Source organism: Phocoena sinus, chromosome 11 (assembly GCF_008692025.1).
Source record: "Phocoena sinus isolate mPhoSin1 chromosome 11, mPhoSin1.pri, whole genome shotgun sequence".
NCBI classification, from domain to species: domain Eukaryota; kingdom Metazoa; phylum Chordata; class Mammalia; order Artiodactyla; family Phocoenidae; genus Phocoena; species Phocoena sinus.
The window spans coordinates 31884495-31905821 of NC_045773.1; the positions used below are offsets into that span (position 1 = coordinate 31884495).

The 21327-nt window shown below is 37.2% G+C and overlaps 1 protein-coding gene across 1 annotated transcript in view; it reads left to right on the top strand.

Annotated features, from left to right (window-relative positions):
- The window catches only part of DNAH12 (dynein axonemal heavy chain 12), a 235342-nt gene that overhangs the window by 105025 nt on the left and 108990 nt on the right, over positions 1-21327 (top strand). The window contains exons 22-30 of the mRNA XM_032647909.1: positions 6185-6306; positions 6401-6683; positions 9000-9119; positions 9431-9587; positions 9819-9991; positions 13844-13996; positions 14493-14732; positions 15064-15309; positions 15671-15790. Coding sequence (XP_032503800.1) covers positions 6185-6306; positions 6401-6683; positions 9000-9119; positions 9431-9587; positions 9819-9991; positions 13844-13996; positions 14493-14732; positions 15064-15309; positions 15671-15790 — 1614 coding nt within the window. The remainder of the gene's footprint in view (positions 1-6184; positions 6307-6400; positions 6684-8999; positions 9120-9430; positions 9588-9818; positions 9992-13843; positions 13997-14492; positions 14733-15063; positions 15310-15670; positions 15791-21327) is intronic.

A 21327-nucleotide genomic window follows, 5' to 3' on the forward strand; every position in this document is an offset into this window, starting at 1 on the left:
GAAGCAAGAAGAGCTACAATCCTGCAGCCTATGGAACAAAAGCCACATTCACAGAAGAGAGACAAGATGAAAAGGCAGAAGGGCTATGTAACAGATGAAGGAACAAGATAAAACCCCAGAAAAACAACTAAATGAAGTGGAGATAGGCAATCTTCCAGAAAAAGAATTCAGAATAATGATAGTGAAGATGATCCAGGACCTCGGAAAAAGAATGGAGGCAAAGATTGAGAAGATGCAAGAAATGTTTAACAAAGATCTAGAAGAACTAAAGAACAAAGAAACAGAGATGAACAATACAATAACTGAAATGAAAAATACACTAGAAGGAATCAATAACAGAATAACTGAGGCAGAAGAACAGATAAGTGACCTGGAAGACAGAATGGTGGAATTCACTGCTGCAGAACAGAATAAAGAAAAAAGAATGAAAAGCAATGAAGACAGCCTAAGAGACCTCTGGGACAACATTAAATGCAACAACATTCACATTATAGGGGTCCCAGAGGGAGAAGAGAGAAAGGACCCCAGAAAATATTTGAAGAGATTATAGTCAAAAACTTCCCTAACATGGGAAAGGAAATAGCCACCCAAAACCAGGAAGCACAGAGAGTCCCATACAGGATAAACCTAAGGAGAAACACGCTGAGACACATAGTAATCAAATTGGCAAAAAATAAAGACAAAGAAAAATTATTGAAAGCAGCAAGAGAAAAATGACAAATAACGTACAAGGGAACGCCCATAAGGTTAACAGCTGATTTCTCAGCAGAAACTCTACAAGCCAGAAGGGAGTGGCATGATATACTTAAAGTGATGAAAAGGAAGAACCTACAACCAAGATTACTGTACCCAGCAAGGATCTCGTTCATATTCGATGGAGAAATCAATAACTTTACAGACAAGCAAAAGCTAAGAGAATTCAGCACCACCAAACCAGCTCTACAACAAATGCTAAAGGAACTTCTCTAAGTGGAAAACACAAGAGGAGGAAAGGACCTACAAAAACAAACCCCAAAAATTAAGAAAATGGTAACAGTAACATACATATCGATAATTACCTTAAATGTGAATGGATTAAATGCTCCAACCAAAACACACAGGCTTGCTGAATGGATAAAAAACAAGACCCATATATATACTGTCTACAAGAGACCCAATTCAGACCTAGGGACACATACAGACTGAAAGTAAGGGGATGGAAAAAGAAATTCATGCAGATGGAAATCAAAAGAAAGCTGGAGTAGCAATACTCATATCAGATAAAATAGACTTTAAAATAAAGAATGTTACAAGAAACAAGGAAGGACACTACATAATGATCAAGGGATCAATCCAAGAAGATATAGCAATTATAAATATATATGCACCCAACATAGGAGCACCTCAATACATAAGGCAACTGCCTACAGCTCTAAAAGAGGAAGTCAACAGTAACACAATAATAGTGGGGGACTTTAATATCTCACTTAGACCAATGGACAGATCATCCAAACAGAAAATTAAAAAGGAAACACAAGCTTTAAATGACACAGTAGACCAGATAGATTGAATTGATATTTATAGGACATTCCATCCAAAAACAGCAGATTACACTTTCTTCTCAAGTGCGAATGGAACATTCTCCAGGGTAGATCACATCTTGGGTCACAAGTCAAGCCTCAGTAAATTTAAGAAGGTTGAAATCATATCAAGCATCTTTTCTGACCACAATGCTATGAGATTAGAAATCAATGACAGGGAAAAAATTGAAAAAAACACAGACACATGGAGGCTAAACAATATGTTACTAAATAACCAAGAGATCACTGAAGAAATCAAAGAGGAAATCAAAAAATACCTAGTGGGCTTCCCTGTTGGCGCAGTGGTTGAGAGTCCACCTGCTGATGCAGGGGACACAGGTTCATGCCCCAGTCCGGGAGGATCCCACATGCCACGGAACGGCTGGGCCCGTGAGCCATGGCCGCTGAGCCTGCGCGACCGGAGCTCCTCAATGGGAGAGACTGCAACAGTGAGAGACCCACATACCACAAAAAAAAACAAACCTAGAGACAAATGACAATGAAAACACGACGATCGAAAACCTATGGGATGCAGCAAAAGCAGTTCTAAGAGGGAAGTTTATAGCTATACAAGCCTACCTCAAGAAACAAGAAAAATTTCACATAAGCAATCTAACCTTACACCTAAAGGGACTAGAGAAAGAAGACCAAACAAAAACCAAAGTTAGCAGAAGGAAAGAAATCATAAAGATCAGAGCAGAAATAAATGAAATAGAAACAAAGAAAACAATAGCGAAGATCAATAAAACTAAAAGCTGGTTCTTTGAGAAGATAAACAAAATTGATAAACCAGTAGCCAGACTCATCAAGAAAAAGAGGGAGAGGAATCAAATCAATAAAATTAGAAATGAAAAAGGAGAAGTTACAACAGACACCACATAAATACAAAGCATCCTAAGAGACTACTACAAGCAACTCTATGCCGATAAAATGGACAACCTGGAAGAAATTTAGAAAGGTATAACCTTCCATGACTGAACCAGGAAGAAACAGAAAATATGAACAGAACAATCACAAGTAAAGAAATTGAAATTATGATTAAAAATCTTCCAACAAGGGCTTCCCTGGTGGCACAGTGGTTGAGAGTCCGCCTGCTGATGCTGTGTACACGGGTTGGTGCCCCTGTCTGGGAAGATCCCACATGCTGCAGAGTGGCTGGGCCCGTGATTCATGGCCACTGAGCCTGCGTGTCTGGAGCCTGTGCTCTGCAACAGGAGAGGCCACAACAGTGAGAGGCCCCTGTACCGCAAGAAAAAATAAAATAAAATAAAATAAAATCTTCCAACAAACAGAAGTCCAGGACCAGATGGCTTCACAGGTGAATTCTATCGAACATTTAGAGAAGAGCCAACACCCATCCTTTTCAAACTCTTCCAAAAAATTGCAGAGGAAGGAAAACACCCAAACTCATTCTATGAGGCCACCATCACCCTGATACCAAAACCAAACAAAGATACTACAAAAGAAGAAAATTACAGACCAATATCACTGATGAATATAAATGCAAAAATCCTCAACAAAATAGTTGCAAACAGAATCCAACAACACATTAAAAGGCTCATACACCATGATCAAGTGGGTTTTATCCCAGAGATGCAAGGATTCTTCAATATAGGCAAATCAATCAATGTGACACACCATATTAACAAACTGAAGAATAAAAACCATATGATCATCTCAATAGATGCAGAAAAAGCTTTTGACAGAATTCAACACTCATTTATGATAAAAAGTCTCCAGAAAGTGGGCATAGAGGGAACCTACGTCAACAAAATAAAGGCCATACACGACAAACCTGCAGCAAACATCACTCTCAATCGTGAAAAACTGAAAGTATTTCCTCTAAGATCAGGAAAAAGACAAGGATATCCACTCTCACCACTATTATTCAACATAGTTTTGGAAGTCCTAGCCACAGCAATCAAAGAAGAAAAAGAAATAAAATGAATACAAATTGGAAAAGAAGAAGTAAAACTGTCACTGTTTGCAGATGACATGATACTATACATAGAGAATCCTAAAGATGTCATCAGAAAACTACTAGAGCTAATCAATGAACCTGGTAAATTTGGAGGATACAAAATTAATGCACAGAAATCTCTTGCATTCCTATACACTAACAACAAAAGATCAGAAAGAGAAATTAAGGAAACACTCCCACTTACCATTGCAACAAAAAGAATAAGATACCTAGGAATAAACCTACCTAGGGAGATAAAAGACCTGTGTGCAGAAAACTATAAGACACTGATGAAAGAAATTAAAGATGATACCAACAGATGGAGAGATATTCTTGGATTGGAAGAATCAATATTGTGAAAATGACTATACTACCCTAAGCAGTCTACAGATTCAATGCAATCAGTATCAAATTACCAATAGCATCTTTTACAGAACAAGAACAAAAAATCTTAAAATTTGTATGAAGACACAAAAGACCCCAAATAGCCAAAGCAGTCTTGAGGGAAAAAAACGGAGCTGGAGGAATCAGACTCCCTGACTTCAGACTATACAACAAAGCTACAGTAATCAAGACAATATGGTACTGGCACAAAAACAGAAATATAGAAAAATGGAACAGGATAGAAAGCCCAGAGATAAACCCACACACCTGTGGTCAACTAATCTATGACAAAGGAGGCAAGGATATACCATGGAGAAAAGACAGTCTCTTCAATAAGTGGTGCTGGGAAAACTGGACAGCTACATGTAAAACAATGAAATTAGAACACTCCCTAACACCATACACAAAAATAAACTCAAAATGGATTCGAGACCTAAATGTAAGACTGGGCACTATAAAACTCTTAGAGAAAAACATAGGAAGAACACTTTTTGACATAAATCACAGCAAGATCTTTTTTGATCCACCTCCTAGAGTAATGGAAATAAAAACAAAAATAAACACATGGGACCTAATGAAACTTCAAAGCTTTTGCACAGCAAAGGAAACCATAAACAAGATGAAAAGACAACCCTCAGAATGGGAGAAAATATTTGCAAATGAATCAATGGACAAAGAATTCATCTTCAAAATATATAAACAGCTCATGCAGCTCAATATTAAAAAAAACAAACAACCCAATCCCAAAATGGGCAGAAAACCTAAATAAACATTTCTCCATAGAAGACATAGAGATGGCCAAGAAGCACATGAAAAGCTGCTCAACATCACTAATTATTAGAGAAATGCAAATCAAAACTACAATGAAGTATCACCTCACACCAGTTAGAATGGGCATCATCAGAAAATCTACAAACAGCAAATGCTGGAGAGGGTGTGGAGAAAAGGGAACCCTCTTGCACTGTTGGTGGGAATGTAAATTGATATAGCCACTATGGAGAACAGTATGGAGGTTCCTTAAAAAACTAAAAATAGAATTACCATATGACCCAGCAACCCCACTACTGGGCATATATCCTGAGAAAACCATAATTCAAAAAAACACATGCACCCCAATGTTCATTGCAGCACTATTCACAATAGCCACGACAGGGAAGCAACCTAAATGCCCATCGACAGACGAATGGATAGAGAAGATGTGGTACATATATACTGTGGAATATTACTCAGCCATAAAAAGGAACAGAATTGGGTGACTTGTAGAGACGTGGATGCATCTAGAGACTGTCATACAGAGTGAAGGAAGTCAGAAAGAGAAAAACAAATATCGTATATTTACGCATATATATGGAACCTAGAAAATGGTAGAGATGAGCCGGTTTGCAGAGCAGGAATTGAGACACAGATGTAGGGAACAAACGTATGGACACCAAGTGGGGAAAGTGGTGGGGGTGTGGGGGTGTGATGAACTGGGAGATTGGGATTGAATGTATACACTGATTCGTATTAAATGGATGAGTGGGGCTTCCCTGGTGGCGCAGTGGTTGAGAGTCCGCCTGCCGATGCAGGGGACACGGGTTCGTGCCCCAGTCCGGGAGGATCCCACACACCGCGGAGCAGCTGGGCCTGTGAGGCATGGCCGCTGAGCCTGTGCGTCCGGAGCCTGTGCTCCGCAACGGGAGAGGCCACAACCGTGAGAGGCCCGTGTACAGCAAAAAAAAATAAATAATAATAAATAAATAAAATGGATGACTGATAAGAAAACAATAAATAAACATTAAAAAAAATAGTGGCAGCACAGTGTATACAGATATCAAAGCATCAAGTTATATGCCTTAAATATATACAATTTTTATTTGTTAATTATACCTCATAAAAGCTGAAAAACAACAGCAACAAAAAAAGAAACTGGTAGCAGACTGGATTTAGCTCATGGGATGTAGTTTGCCAACTCATACCATAGATTGTTTATAGTTGACAGTTGTTAATGCAAAAATTAAATCACACACCAACCTAGCAGACTCTTTCCACATCATTCAAAACAATATAGGAGAAATGAAAATATGCATGACAATCATAATTTCTCATTTATAACTAGCATCTTTTGGTAAGAATATTTGTGATTTATTGAATTCTAATGGTTTTACATTATAAAAAAATTTCCTGACAATTTTCATAAACCTTTTGACACCTTAACATTTTTGACATATAAGTTAATGTTTAAGTCTTATCATCATATCTGATATATAAGTGCTGACCTGAACGAATTGGTCTCTTTTAGGTTCTTGCTGTTACTTCTTTAACAGGTTTACTGGAAAAACTGCAGAACTGCAATGAAGTTTTGGAGAAAATTATGAAAGGCCTTAATGCATATCTTGAAAAAAAACGACTTTTCTTCCCTCGGTATGATGGATAATCAATTGTGCTATAATTAAAGCATTTTCTGATGTGTGATGAATTATAACTAAAACTTTTGTATTTGCATGTTTTTCCCTAGTTTTTTCTTCTTATCTAATGATGAAATGTTAGAGATTTTGTCAGAGACCAAAGATCCACTTAGAGTTCAGCCTCATTTAAAAAAATGCTTTGAGGGCATCACTAAATTGGAGTTCCTTCCCAATTTGGACATTAAAGCCATGTATAGCTCTGAAGGTGAGCGAGTGGAGCTGATTGCACTTATTTCCACATCTGCAGCGCGAGGTGCTGTGGAAAAGTGGCTCATTCAAGTAGAAGATTTGATGCTCCGGAGTATTCATGATGTGATTGCTGCTGCCAGGCTGGTATGTTTCCTAGGACTTAATGTATATCCTATATTCTGTAAATGCTTTCTTTTAGGAGGTTTTGAATGGGTACCAGTAAATGAACACTTAAGGTCTTACTATTTTAAGGCTCTTATTATTTTCTTTACTCTTTGTTCCTAACATTATTATTAAAATAATAATAGTAGTAAGAATTGATAATAATATGTGATTAAGTGCTACAAAAGAAAAAAGGTGTTATGAGAAAGAATAATAAGGTGTATATAATTTAGAATGGGGGAGGTGGGTTGCTAGTGATAGGCTTTTAGAGAAAGTAAAATTGAAACTGAGACCCAAAGATTAAGTAGTAACCAGATAAATAGCAAATGGGAGAGCACCTAAGTATCCTGTGTTAAGCCCCTGAGATAAGAAAGAACCTCAGACATGGGTGTTAAATGCATGATCTAGTTTACTTATTGCTATTTACACTCAAACAATTACTTAGAAACTCAAAATGAGATGAACCAACATTAACGGAGGATCTATAATATTTGAGAGAAATATAACATGTAGGCACTACATGTACCTCACTTTTGCTAATTCAATTAACCTAATCTTGAATGATAAACTTCAGTATATTTCTTCCTTTAGGATCACAAAGGAACAGTTGTGTAGCAAAAATGTCATTTAAAAAGGCTTTGCAGCCTTATATCCAGCAACTCACTTTATATGAGTGAGGAATCCTTTTCCTTCACCAAGAGCCCTATGAGAACCACCTTCTTGCAGTGACTATTCTGTTCAGCTTCAATGTTCCTGCAGATAAATCTTGACTTTTTCTCTCCTTTTTTTCTATTTATGATTCCAAACAAACCAAAACACATAGGAAAGAATCAACATTGTCCATGAAAGTATTTCCTTAATCCATATAGAAATTTACCTTCTATGTACCTAGCAATGGCTCATCAATTCTTTGAAACTCAGCCTTCTTTGAAACTTAGGTTAATTTGTCATTTGCATTTATCTATAAATATTGCTAATAAAATGCATTTTAATAATAGATATTTGTATCCTTATGTTTAATATTCTTATATCTAAGGTGGTGTCATTGTATTAAAAATATAGTTTCCAGGGGAACTCCCTGGCAGTCCAGTGGTTAGGACTCGGCGCTTTCACTGCTGTGGCCTGGGTTCAGCCCTTGGTTGGGGAACTAAGATCCCGCAAGCTGTGCCGCATGGCCAGTAACAAAAATATATATATATAAAGTTTCCTTTAGTATCGACTCTTCATACTTTGTTCTGCGGTTGTTTTTTTCAGTTTTTAATTTGGATCTGCTATTATCATTTACTTTTGAAACAAGTTATTTTTAAAAAGACTACCCCATCAATAAATCTATTTAAATGCATTTTGAACATAAAAATGTTAGAAGAAATGAAAGTATACTTTGAACTCAAAAGCATAGATTGTTCAGTTGTATATAAATGAACAAATATATTATTGTTTAAATTATATATGCTGGTCATACAAGTTTTTTTTTTAATTAATTAATTTATTTATTTTTGGCTGTGTTGGGTCTTCGTTTCTGTGCGAGAGCTTTCTCTAGTTGCGGCAAGCAAGGGCCACTCTTCATCGCGGTGCGCAGACCTCTCACTATCGCGGCGTGCGGGCCTCTCACTATCGCGGCCTCTCTTGTTGCGGAGCACACGCTCCAGACGCGCGGGCTCAGTAGTTGTGGCTCACGGGCCTAGTTGCTCTGCGGCATGTGAGATCTTCCCAGACCAGGGCTCGAACCTGTCTCCCCTGCATTGGCAGGCAGATTCTCAACCACTGCACCACCAGGGAAGCCCCATACAAGTTTTTAGATAAGCTATGGATAAATAATACAAGGGTTCTAGCTACTAGGTCAGTTTTCTACTAGATGGCATAGTCTTCTTTTCAATTAAATATTGGTATCAATATATATAACCTATTAGACTGATTTATTTTGTACTTTAATAAACCCTCATATTTCATTATAATAGAAGTAATATGTATTATATGTAGAAAATTGACAACTCCCCACATCAAGGAAACCTAAAATTCCTATGGAAAATAATTTCCAGAAGAATCAATAATCAAATCCTTCCAAAGATAACTGATTATTAACATATTTGTGCTCATCTTTCCATTCTTTTATAAATAAATATTTCAAAAATATGATTTGTAAAAAATTTTCAGGTCTTTTAAATAGTCATCTAAAATGTTTCATGACTACATTCTAGCCTACAAATGTACCAAATATTGCAATTCTTTATTGTTAAACATTAAGCTTTTTTCCCCTTTGTAAACTTTTAAACTTAGAAATGCATTTTAATTACTCAGGCTTATCCAGAATCTGCAAGAAGAGACTGGGTTCGAGAGTGGCCTGGCCAAGTTGTACTTTGTGTTTCTCAAATGTTCTGGACCACTGAGACACAGGAAGTTATAAGTAGTGGGACAGAGGTAAATCATTACCTTAAATAACATTCTTTTTAAATAACTTTCTTTTCTACATGCTATGTTCTTTTAGTTAGCTTATCTATTATTTGCAAAGGTAATCTTCCCCCCTATTTCTACATGTAGCATTAAAATTGTACAATTATTTAAAAACTTGTTCTTAATTTTTCTTATGCTTAGACAAAAATCACTCTATTCGAGAACTCATTTCTATATTGGGCTAAATTATGATGTCAGAATTGTTAAAGAGTAAATGCATGAAATACATGTTTTAGCTACTATATAACATTAGTTTAATTGCTTTTCTTATTTTGTAGGGATTAAAGAAGTACTATAAGGAACTTCAGGATCAACTAAATGATATTGTAGAGCTGGTAAGAGGAAAACTGTCGAAGCAGACCAGGATTACTCTGGGGGCTTTGGTTACTATTGATGTCCATGCTAGAGATGTGGTTATGGACATGATTGATATGGGTATGTGACTCTTTTTAATTTTAAAAATAAGATATAGGTAGCTTTTAGAAACAAGGACTTACACTGTATGTCTTTTTCTCTCTCAACAGAATTTATTTTATATGATCTTTTCCATAAGTTAGAAAACATGAATTATTTTAATATTTGCTGTTGTAAAGATGATAAAATACTTATTTTTCAAATTATTTCCATTTCAGGATTATCTGTCTTGTTTTACTTTATTCCTTTTAGGTGTCTCACATGATACAGATTTCCAGTGGCTTGCTCAGCTTCGATATTATTGGGAATATGACAACGCTCATGTTAGTATCATTAATTGCAACGTAAAATATGCTTATGAATACCTTGGTAACTCACCTCGACTTGTCATTACTCCTCTAACTGACAGATGTTACAGAACATTGGTATGTGTTTAAATTATTTTAATTCACACATTAAAGATTCCTTTTTGGTTTGGTGTCATATTTTCTTGTCTAAATTTAACATGGCTATCCTCATTTTATTCTCTTATCTGTATAGTTGAATACAGCTATCCCTTCCTAATCCCAAATTCCCTTTATGTGAAGTTATAGTAGTGAATATTTACTTCTGCGTGCTTTTGTAGAATACAAGAGTGTGTGAATTCTAATGTTTGAAAATCGTGAGTCACTCTCGTTGGGGATAATTAGAAAAAGGAAGGTACTGGAGATTTAAAGAAGAAACCAGAGCTTTGGAAAATGGTATCAGTTTTTGCAGTGGAGTTCTGGGAGAGATGCCAAGAAGATGAAGGAAGCACATTTGGGCCTTAGAACTCCAAGTTAGTTTTGTTGAATAGGAGAGGGAGAGCTGAAATGTAGGCAGGTAGTACTGAGGGCTGTGCTTGTTGGGAAGCTATGGAAGATAAAGCCATGACTACAGAAAACAACAACAACAACAAAGTGAAACCCTGGGAATTGCGTTGTCCGATAAAATACAGGACTTTCAAGTAAATTTGAATTTCAAATAAACAATGAATAATTTGTTAGTAGAAATATGTCCTAATTATTACATGGGGCATACTTATACCAGCAAATTATTCATTGTTTATCTGATTTTCAAATTTAACTGGGCATCCTGTATTTTTATTTGCTAAATCTGGCAATCCTACCTGGGAATTGAGGAGATGCATCAAGAAACACCAATCCACCTGTGCTGAGTAAGTAAATTAAAGTGTCTGAGTTTTCTGGAAGCAGAAATGAAATGGGGATTATTGGGCAAATGATTTTCTAGGGAATGCTCTCAGTAAAAACCCATAAGGAAATGAGGAAAGCAGGTGGGAAAGCTAAACAAAGATGTGGTTTTGATGGATGTATGGCCTTAGCCTGATCTCATGGGGAGCATTAGAGCATGAATGGCATCTCAGGGGTACTTCACTTTAAGGCAAAGGGGTCTAGCTTTTCTATCCCTTTATTATCATTGGCTATGGTTCACTCCTGCGGCTGGGCAGGGGTTGGGGGGTGAGTAAGCTTTCAGGTGTTTGTGGGTAAGGGAGCTCCTATTAATTGAGGGCAAATCTCAGGAGAAAAGGACAGTTGTGAGCTATTTGTAGATGACTGACAGCAATTGGAAGGATGGATGCAATGACCAGTAAAAGAATCTGAGTAAGGTTCTAGTGCATCTATGATAAAAAGTTTCACCAAATCCTCTTTCTCAGGAAGCTACCTGAAGGCCAGACCACATCTGTCTTGTTCTCTGCTCTAGCGATTGACAAGTACATAAGTTACTCCCTAAATGTTTGTTGACTAAATGAATCTCAAGCTTCTGTGTCCTCAGACCTCACTGAAATCAGCTGTGAATTTGTAAGGTGGAGGCTAAGGACTTTGAGTTATATAATCAAAATCACATTAAACACTTGTATACAACACTAAACATTGAAAGTCTCCTATTATATTTACTATCCATAATAAAGGGAACACATTTGTAAGCATTTTTTGGAAATTATAAAGAAGGGAAAGACTGAGGTTTCCAGCAATCAAGTTAATGGACATTAACAGTATAGTGTTTACTATAAATTTAAGATGGGTAAAATATCATTGATATTGCCTTTATTTAATGAGCTCTCTCTATTGTTTTATTTTAGTAAATGTGAAAATATTTTTTTCATAGGTCTATCTATTAGTTTTTTAAATACTTAATTTTTTTAGAGCAGTTTTAGGTTCACAGCAAAGTTAAGCAGAAGGAACAGAGCATTCCCATATACCCTTTGCCTCCCCAAATGTACAGTCTTGGTCCTTTAACCCTATTTTATCTAAAAGGAGTTAAGTTTCACAAACTCTCATAGAAGTTTTCATGAAACAAACTTCATGGAGAGAGTTGACTGTAACTTGTATGCATATAAAAATTTCTAGCCATTTTTCTAGTCACTGTGGGGACCCAGAAAGAATTCAGATACTGCTGATGTTACTCTAAAGGAGCTTAAGGACAGGGACTTCCCTGGTTGTCCACTGGCTAAGACTCTGTGCTCCCAATGCAGGGGGCCTGGGTTCAATCCTTGGCCAAGGAACTAGATTCCACATGCATGCAGCAACTAACAGTTCTCATGCCACAACTAAGGAGCCCACATGCAGCAACTAAGACCCAGCACAAACAAATAAATAAATAAATAAATTTAAAAATTATTAAAAAAATAAAGGAGCTTAAGTACTAATTGAGAGGGGAAAAACGTACGTAGTTAACTGTAATGTGAGCGTTGCTAAACCAAATGAACCAGGTTCATTTGTCTGACTCTGCAGTAAGCCAAATGCTGAAATGCTGAGGTTTGCAGCAGAGAAAGTGCTTATTCACAAAGCAGCCAAGCAAGGAGATAGGAAAACAACTCAAATATGCCTCTCTGAAGGCGAAGGGCTCAGGATATCTATGGGATAAAGCTGAGGTGTGGGGAGCATGGGGAAATGTAATTGAAAACAAGAAAAAGGTGAGGCAATCGTTGCTCTGAGCATATGCACCCAAGCCGTAGGCTTTTTCATGGGAGGAAAGCTCAGAAAGTAGCCTAGTTAGCATGCTCTGAGGGTGGAGTTTTTGGCCTCTGACATCAAAATGTCACCGAGTGGACCCTTGCCCATGCCCAAGTGGAGGGTTGATGGTCTTAACCATCTTAATCAGCTCAAGCTTGATTTGACACAGTAGACTCCAAATATGTAAAAAGCAACTTGGGCAAACATCCAAATGCCCAGGCTACAGGACGCTTGGAGGATATGCCAGCTTTCGTAAAAACAATACAAGTGAGTCCAACCAGCGAAGGTAGGTCACAGTTTACCATTTATCAGTGGGTAACTGATAACTACTCTGGGTTTCACAAGGTTGAAAGTGATACTACTGGTTAGAGAAGTACAGAACAATGCTATGGGGATGGATAAAATGAAGAACATACCAAGAGTGGAATGCAACAGCGAAGGTGAATCATAGACAAAATTATATAGTAGGTCATCTGTTTATTTTCCCACTGATGGGCCCCCACTTATGACCCTCACTTTTAGGTGTTTTCTCTATTCGCAGCTAGCCGTAGAGGTTGTCATCATTGATCACTACAACCATCTCCATAACCACTTCTTTTTTTTATTTTATATTACTTTATTTTACAGGAGATGGAGCAATCTGCTCTCTCTTTTTTTTTTTTTAATTAATTGGTTCATTCATTCATCTCTGGGTGCATTAGGTTCTCATCGCTGCGTGCGGGCTCTCTCCAGCTGCAGCTAGCAGGGTCCACTCCCCGCCGCGGTGTGCAGGCTCCTCACTGCAGTGGCCCCTCCGGGAGCTCTAGTTGTGGCACACGGGTCTAGGCACTCCGCAGCATGTGGGATCTTCTCGGACCAGGGCTCGAACCCGTGTCCCCCGCATTGGCAGGCAGATTCTTAACCATTGCACCACCAGGGAAGTCCCTCCATAACCACTTCTAATTAAACTTTTCTGACCAAATGTTAACACTTCAAGGCTGGATTCTCTTTGTTTTTAAAGGCAAATGGGATACACATGAAGTATTATAAGATAAGGAGACTTTGATGCAGTTTCACTTTTTTTTTTAGATCCTTTAAACTGCTTTTTCTTTGTGCAGCTAGAAAATTGAGTGCTAAAAATTAACTGAATGATGTATTACTGCCTCTCTGAAGCTACAAATAAGACTAAATCCACTTTAGTGGATTATAGGACATAATAGGACAATAGCAATTGTCCTATTATGGGGTTTTTTGTTTGTTTTCAGTTAAGCATGGATTTCTCTTCACGTTTATTTTTCTTTTCAGATAGGTGCCTTCTATTTAAACCTTGGAGGTGCTCCAGAAGGGCCAGCAGGCACAGGAAAAACTGAAACCACCAAGGACTTGGCTAAAGCTCTTGCTGTACAGTGTGTGGTATTCAACTGTTCAGATGGGCTAGATTATCTAGCAATGGGAAAGGTAAAGTTACATATTAAATGTTACAAATTTACAGCTAGGTCAACCTGGATAAACTGAAGCAACTCGTTTAAAACACTGTGGTTTAAGCATTACTTGACCTTTTTTTTTTTTTAGGGGTAAAGACGTTTTTATCCTTGGGGCTTTTATTAACTGTCACTTTTGACTTAAAAAGGTTAAATTTTTGTTTTATGAGCTTCCTTGGTGGCGCAGTGGTTGAGAGTCCACCTGACGATGCGGCGGCGGACTCTCAACCCGTGTTCGTGCCCCGGTCCGGGAAGATCCCACATGCCGCGGAGTGGCTGGGCCCGTTAGCCATGGCCGCTGAGCCTGCGCGTCCGGAGCCTGTTCTCGGCAACGGGAGAGGCCACAACAGTGAGAGGCCCGTGTACCGCAAAAACAAAACAAAACAAAACAAAAACCCAAAAAAGGTTAAATTTTTGTTTTAACAAATGATGCCCTTTCCTACGAAAATCATCTCCTTTTTTCTTGTCCTCAGTTTTTTAAAGGATTGGCTTCTTCTGGTGCTTGGGCTTGCTTTGATGAATTTAATCGAATTGAATTGGAAGTGCTGTCAGTGGTAGCTCAACAGATCCTTTGCATTCAGAGAGCCATTCAACAGAAGATAGAAATGTTTAGTTTTGAAGGGACAGAACTTAAGCTCAATCCAAACTGTTTTGTAGCTATTACTATGAATCCTGGCTATGCAGGACGTTCTGAATTACCGGATAATCTTAAGGTAATATTTTTTTAAAGAGTGTAAATTTGGTAATCAAAAGTAACAGCATAATCTACTCAAAATGGTATAATTTTCTCACATGTATTTGTAATCTCCCTTTTACCTTTTCCATCTGCTATAAGGTAAACCTCTAAAAACTTTTTTAGATGTCTAAAAAAAATATTAGAGTACATAAAACTGTTAAAGTGCTACTGAAAAAATTACAAAGTTAATGAAAAGGTGCTTCACTGGGGGAGTAAACTTGGATATCAACACATTATCTTTGGGTGCTTATGCTCAGCTTTAAAAATGGTTTCCTTTATGTAAATATTTCATTTATTATATACTTCAGGTTCTTTTTAGAACAGTGGCTATGATGGTTCCGAACTATGCCCTCATAGCAGAAATCTCCCTCTACTCCTATGGATTTTTGAATGCAAAACCTCTGTCTGTGAAGATAGTAATGACCTACAGGCTCTGCTCAGAGCAGCTCTCATCACAATTTCATTATGACTATGGAATGCGAGCAGTAAAAGCAGTTTTAGTGGCTGCTGGAAACCTAAAACTAAAATTTCCAAATGAAAATGAAGATATACTTGTAAGTATTAAATATACACGTTGTGAAAATGTAGAAAGTGTATCTGTAGAAAGATAACTTTTTCAGCAAGGTTGATCATGAACTATAGATAGGCAGATAAGAGAGTTGTTGCTTAGGCAGATAAGAGAGTTGTTGCTTTGAGCCTTTTTACATGGGGTTGAAATGATAGTTTTGAGGTTCTGTTTTTCATTATACTTTGTATGAATCCAAGGACCATTAGGTTTGATAAGTGTAGTATTGGCTTTTTAGTATGGGGATTCCATGGAACCATGTAAAAGAAACTTTGACTTTGGTGGGGTGGGGGTGAAAGAAGGGCAAATACTGGCACTTAACTTATCTTGCACTTTTTGGATGGTTTTAGCTTCTTCGATCAATTAAAGATGTAAATGAACCAAAGTTTTTATCACATGATATACCCTTATTTAATGGAATAACTAGTGACTTATTTCCTGGTGTTAAACTTCCTGAAGCTGACTATCATGTAAGTAAACCTGTGAGAATGACTTGTTCTGCAAATAAATTCATCTGGTGACTCAGTAGTTTTCCAAGTTTTATTAAATGAGCGACTTATTCTGTTTGGAGGATAAACCCCTATTTTGGCCACTTTAATTAATGAGGAAGAGTAAATTTTAGTACCTTATGTTGTATGATAGTAGGGTTAACAAGATTCAGGTCAAAGATAATGTTTATTGTAAGAGAATACATATTTTATTTCCTATCTTGTGATTTATAATATTTACTACTATGTATACAATAATACTATTATATACCTCCACAGGTAGAAAAGTTGATAAACTGAAAGTGGTAAAACATCCTATAGTTTTTTTGTACAGCAAAGTGATTCAGTTATATATATATATATATTTCGGATTATTTTCCATTGTAGGTTATTACAAGATATTGAATATAGTTCCCTGTGTTATACAGTAAATCCTTGTTGCTTATCTATTTTATGTATAGGAATTTATATCTGTTAATTCCAAACTCCTAATTTATCCCTTCCCCATCACTTTCCCCTTTGGTAACCATAAGTTTGTTTTCTGTGTCTGTGAGTCTGTTTCTGTTGTGCATATAGATTCATTTGTATTATTTTTTAGATTACATATGTGAGCGTTATCATATAATATTTGTATTTCTCTGTCTGATTTACTTCACTTAGTATGATATTTCTAGGTCCATCCATCTTGCTGTGAATGTTAGCCTTCTTTTTTTTTTTTTAAATCTTCAAATTCAAATACTACTATACATCCTATGGCAGAATCAGAATAAGGTGATTCTAGGCTGTTTTCCAATACCAATAACTAATTCTCTGATTCTCTAGACACCCACTGGGTGTTCAAAAATTCAATTCAATTCTGACACTAACTGCCTAGAGTTAGTGTCAGTCCTACAAGACTGCCTCTCACTTCATACAGAAGTCTCAAGTCCTGGCCACCTGTACTTCTGACTGACGGGCTATAAACCAGCGGTTTCCCTGACCCCTCCCCTCCCAGGTTTAATAATTTGCTAGAACAGCCGACAGAACTCAGGAACACAATTTACTTCTGCTTACCAGTTTATTATAAAGGATACAACTCAGGAACAACCAAATGGAAGAAATGTATAGAGCGTGGTATGGGCAGGTGGCAGCGTGGAACTTCTGTGCCCTTTCAGGGAGAGTCACCCTTCCTGTACCGGAAGCTCTTGAATCTCATTGTTCAAGAATTTTTATAGAGTTCAGTCATCAGCCCCTTCTTCCCCAAAGGCTGGTAGGGCTGAAAGTTCCAACCCTCTAATCACTGCGTCTTTTTGGTGACCAACCCAATCCTGAGGCTATCTAGGTTCCCACAACAAGTCACCTCATTAGCATAAACTCAGGTGTTATTGAAAAGGGCTCTTTATGAATAACAAAAGATACTTCTATCACTCAGAAAATTCCAAGAGTTTTAGGAGCTCTGTGCCAGGAACTAGGGACAAAGACTCTATATATTTTAGTATTATACCACAGGTGATTATCAAGATGATTCAAAATACGCTAATATGATTTTTTAAATCAAAATAAAAATACATAATTTTAATATTCTCTTGGAGAACTCTTGTACTCCTATGAATACAGCAAATAGTTTCATGGATTCATAGAATCCAGTTTGAAAAACACTACTAGCAGTCAATGCTGGGAGGTGTGTGGCTGAGCAACTGTGTATGCCTGCAACTGAGCTGCAGGGGAGCCAGAGTCATAGAAAAAAAAAATACTACAAGCATACCTCATTTTATCACGCTTTGCAGATGCTGTGTTTTTTACAAATTGAAGGATTTGGGCAAGTCTATCAGTCAAGTCAAGCAAGTCTATCAGTGCCATTTTCCCAATATTTGCTCACTTCTTGTCTCTGTGTCACATTTTGGTAATTTTTGAAGTTTTGAAAAATTTTCATTATTATTATATCTGTTACGGTGATCTGTGATCAGTGATCTTTGATGTTACCGCTATGACTCACTGAAGGCTCAGATGATGGTTAGTATTTTTTTAGCAAAAACGTATTTTTAATTAAGGTATGTGCATTGTTATTTAGACATAATGCTATTGCACACTTAATAGACTCAACAGGGGTCCCCATACCTTGGGCCTCAGGCTGGTATTGGTCCACGGCCTCTGGGCTGCACAGCAGGAGGTGAGCAAGCCAGGGAAACTCCATCTACCACTCCTTATCGCTCCCCTGAGCTCACATTACCACATTATTGCCTGAACTATCCCCTCCACAACCCCACGCCCATCTGTGGAAAAATTGTCTTCCACAAAACCAGTCTCTGGTGCCAAAAAGGTTGGGGACCACTGGACTACAGGATAGTGTAAACATAACTTTTATATGCACTGGGAAACAAAAAATTTGTGTGACTTGCTTTATTGAGATATTTACTTTATTGCAGTGATCTGAACCAAATCCACAGTATCTCTGAGGTATGCCCGTACTAAATATAATATCTTGCTTTTTAATATGTACTGTATTACTTTGTTTTTCATCTACTGACTTCTTTTGGGTTTCAGGTAGTGTTTATTACTTCATTAATCTTCTCTGTTGGCTTTTTAATTTTACCTCAGTGGCCACTCACAGATTGCAATACACATCCTTGATTTATGACAGTTTACCTCGTTTGTATTCTAAACCATTTCAGACACAATATAAGAATTTTAAATGGTATAATTCCATTATCCACTCATCTCTGCCCATTGTACTGTTGTCACGTATTTTACTTCTACATATGTTATAAACTCCACATTTTTTGCTTTATGTATTTGAAAAAAAGAAGTCTTTTATATTTACCCTTTCTAGTGTTTTTTAATTCCTTCCAGCAGATATGTGCTTTAAACTGGGATCTTTTCCCTTCAACTTTAAGAACTTTCTTCAGTATTTATTGTGTACATGTTGAGTCTTCTGGCAACAAATTCTCTCAGTTTTTCTTTTGAAATATCTTTATTTAGACTTCATTTTTTGAAGAATATTTTCACTAGGTATAGAAGTCTAGATTGGCAGGAGTCTCCCCCGCCCCATCTTTTTAAAGATGTTGTTCCATTAATTCTTGGCTTTCATTGTTATGCTTAGAAGTCAGGAATTTTTCTTATGTATATTTCCCTGAATGTAATATGTTTTTTCCCCTCTGGCTGTTTGAAATATTTTCTTTCTTTCCTTGCTTGACTATGTGCCTAGTGTGTTTGCTTTTTACATATCCTATGTGGGATTTGCTGCACTTCTTGAATCTGTGTATTGCTTTCTCCAGAAAATTCTCAGTAATTATGTTTTAAAATATTTCTTCTACCTTATTTTCTCTCCCCTGTCCTTCTGGGGCCCCAGTTACATGAATGTTAGGACATTTTATGTCATCTCACATGTCTCTTATGCTCTGTTTTTGCTTTTTGTTTTTTATTATCTGTACTTTAGTTTGGATAATTTTATTGACCTGTCCTTAAGATTAATGATCCTTTCCTTGGCTTTGTTCATTCTGCTGATAAGCCTATCCAATGAATTCTTTTCTCTTTTTTTGTGGGGGGGGGGGAGTACTGCACCATGCGGCATGTGGGATCTTATTCCCTGACAATGGATCGAACGCTCGCCCCCTGCAATGGAAGCACAGAGTCTTAACCATTGGACCACCAGGGAAGTCCCTATACAATGATTTATTTATTTATTTAAATAGCTCTGTATTGGAGTATAATTGCTTCACAATACCGTGTTAGTTTCTGTTGCACAACAAAGTGAATCAGCCATATGCATACACAAGTCCCCATATCCCCTCTCTCTTGAGCCTCCCTCCCAACTTCCCTATCCCACCCCTCTAGGTTATCTCAAAGCACCAAGCCGATCTCCCTGTGCTATGCTGCTGCTTCCCACCAGCCAACTATTTTACATTTGGTAGTGTATATATGTTGATGCTACTCTCATTTTGCCCCAGCTTCCCCCTCCCACCCCATGTCCTCAAGTCCATTCTCTATGTCTACCTCTTCATTCCTACCCTACAACTGGGTTCATCAGTACCTTTTTTTTTTTTAGCGTCCATATATATGCGTTAGCATATGGTATTTGTTTTTTACTTTCTGACTTCACTTTGTATGACAGACTCTAGGTCCATCCACCTCACTACAAATAACTCAATTTCATTTATTTTTATGGCTGAGTAATATTCCATTGTATATATGTGCCACATCTTCTTTATCCATTCATCTGTCAATGGATATTTAGGTTGGTTCCATGTCCTGGCTATTGTTAAAAGTGCTGCACTGAACATTGTGGTATATTCACTTCAGCACATAATTCTTTTTGAATTATGGTTTTCTCAGGCTATATGCCCAGTAGTGGGATAGCTGGGTCATGTGGTAGTTCTATTTTTAGTGTTTTGTGGAACCTCCATACTGTTTTCCATAGTGGTTGTATCAATTTACATTCCCACCAACAGTGCAAGAGGGTTCCCTTTTCCCACACCCTTTCTAGATTTTTTGACAATGGCCATTCTGACTGGCATGAGGTGATACCTCATTGTAGTTTTTATTTGCATTTCTCTAATAATTAGTGATGTTGAGCATCTTTTCATGTGCCTCTTGGCCATCTATATGTCTTCCTTGGCAAAATGTCTATTTAGGTCTTCTGCCCAATTTTTACGTGGATTGTTTGTTTTATTGATATTGAGCTCCATGAGCTGTTTGTATATTTTGGACATTAATCCCTTGTCTGTTGTTTCATTTGCAAATATTTTCTCCCAGTCTGAGGGTTGTCTTTTGGTCTTGTTGATGGTTTCCTTTGCTGTGCAAAAGCTTTTAAGTCACATTTGTTTATTTTTGTTTTTATTTCTGTTACTCTAGAAGGTGGGTCAAAAAAGATCTTGCTGTGGTTTATGTCAAAAAGGGTTTTTCCTATGTTTTCCTCTAAGAGTTTTATAGTGTCTGGTCTTACATTTAAGTCTTTAATCCATTTGGAGTTTATTTTTGTGTATGGTGTTAGGGAGTGTTCTTTTACATTGAGTGCATTCTTTTACATGTAGCTGTCCAGTTTTCCCAGCACCACCTATCAAAGAGGCTGTCTTTTCTCCGCTGTATGTTCTTGCCTCCTTTGTCATAAATTAGGTGCCCATATGTGCGTGGGTTTATCTCTGGACTTTCTATCTTATACCATTGATCTATATTTCTGTTTTTGTGCCAGTACTGTACTGTCTTGATTACAGTAGCTTTGTGGTATAGTTTGAAGTCGGGGAGACTGATTCTTCCAACTCTATTTTTCTTTCTCAAGATTGCTTTGGCTATTCGGGGTCTTTTGTGTTTCCATATGAAATGTAAAATTTTTTGTTCTAATTCTGTGAAGAATGCCATTGGTAATTTGATAGGGATTGCATTGAATCTGTAGATTACTTTGGGTAGTATAGCCATTTTCACAATATTGATTCTTCCGATCCAAGAACATGTATATTTCTCCATCTTTTTATGTCATCTTTGATTTCTTTCATCAGTGTTTTATAGTTTTTTGAGTACAGGTCTTTTGCCTTCTTAGGCAGGTT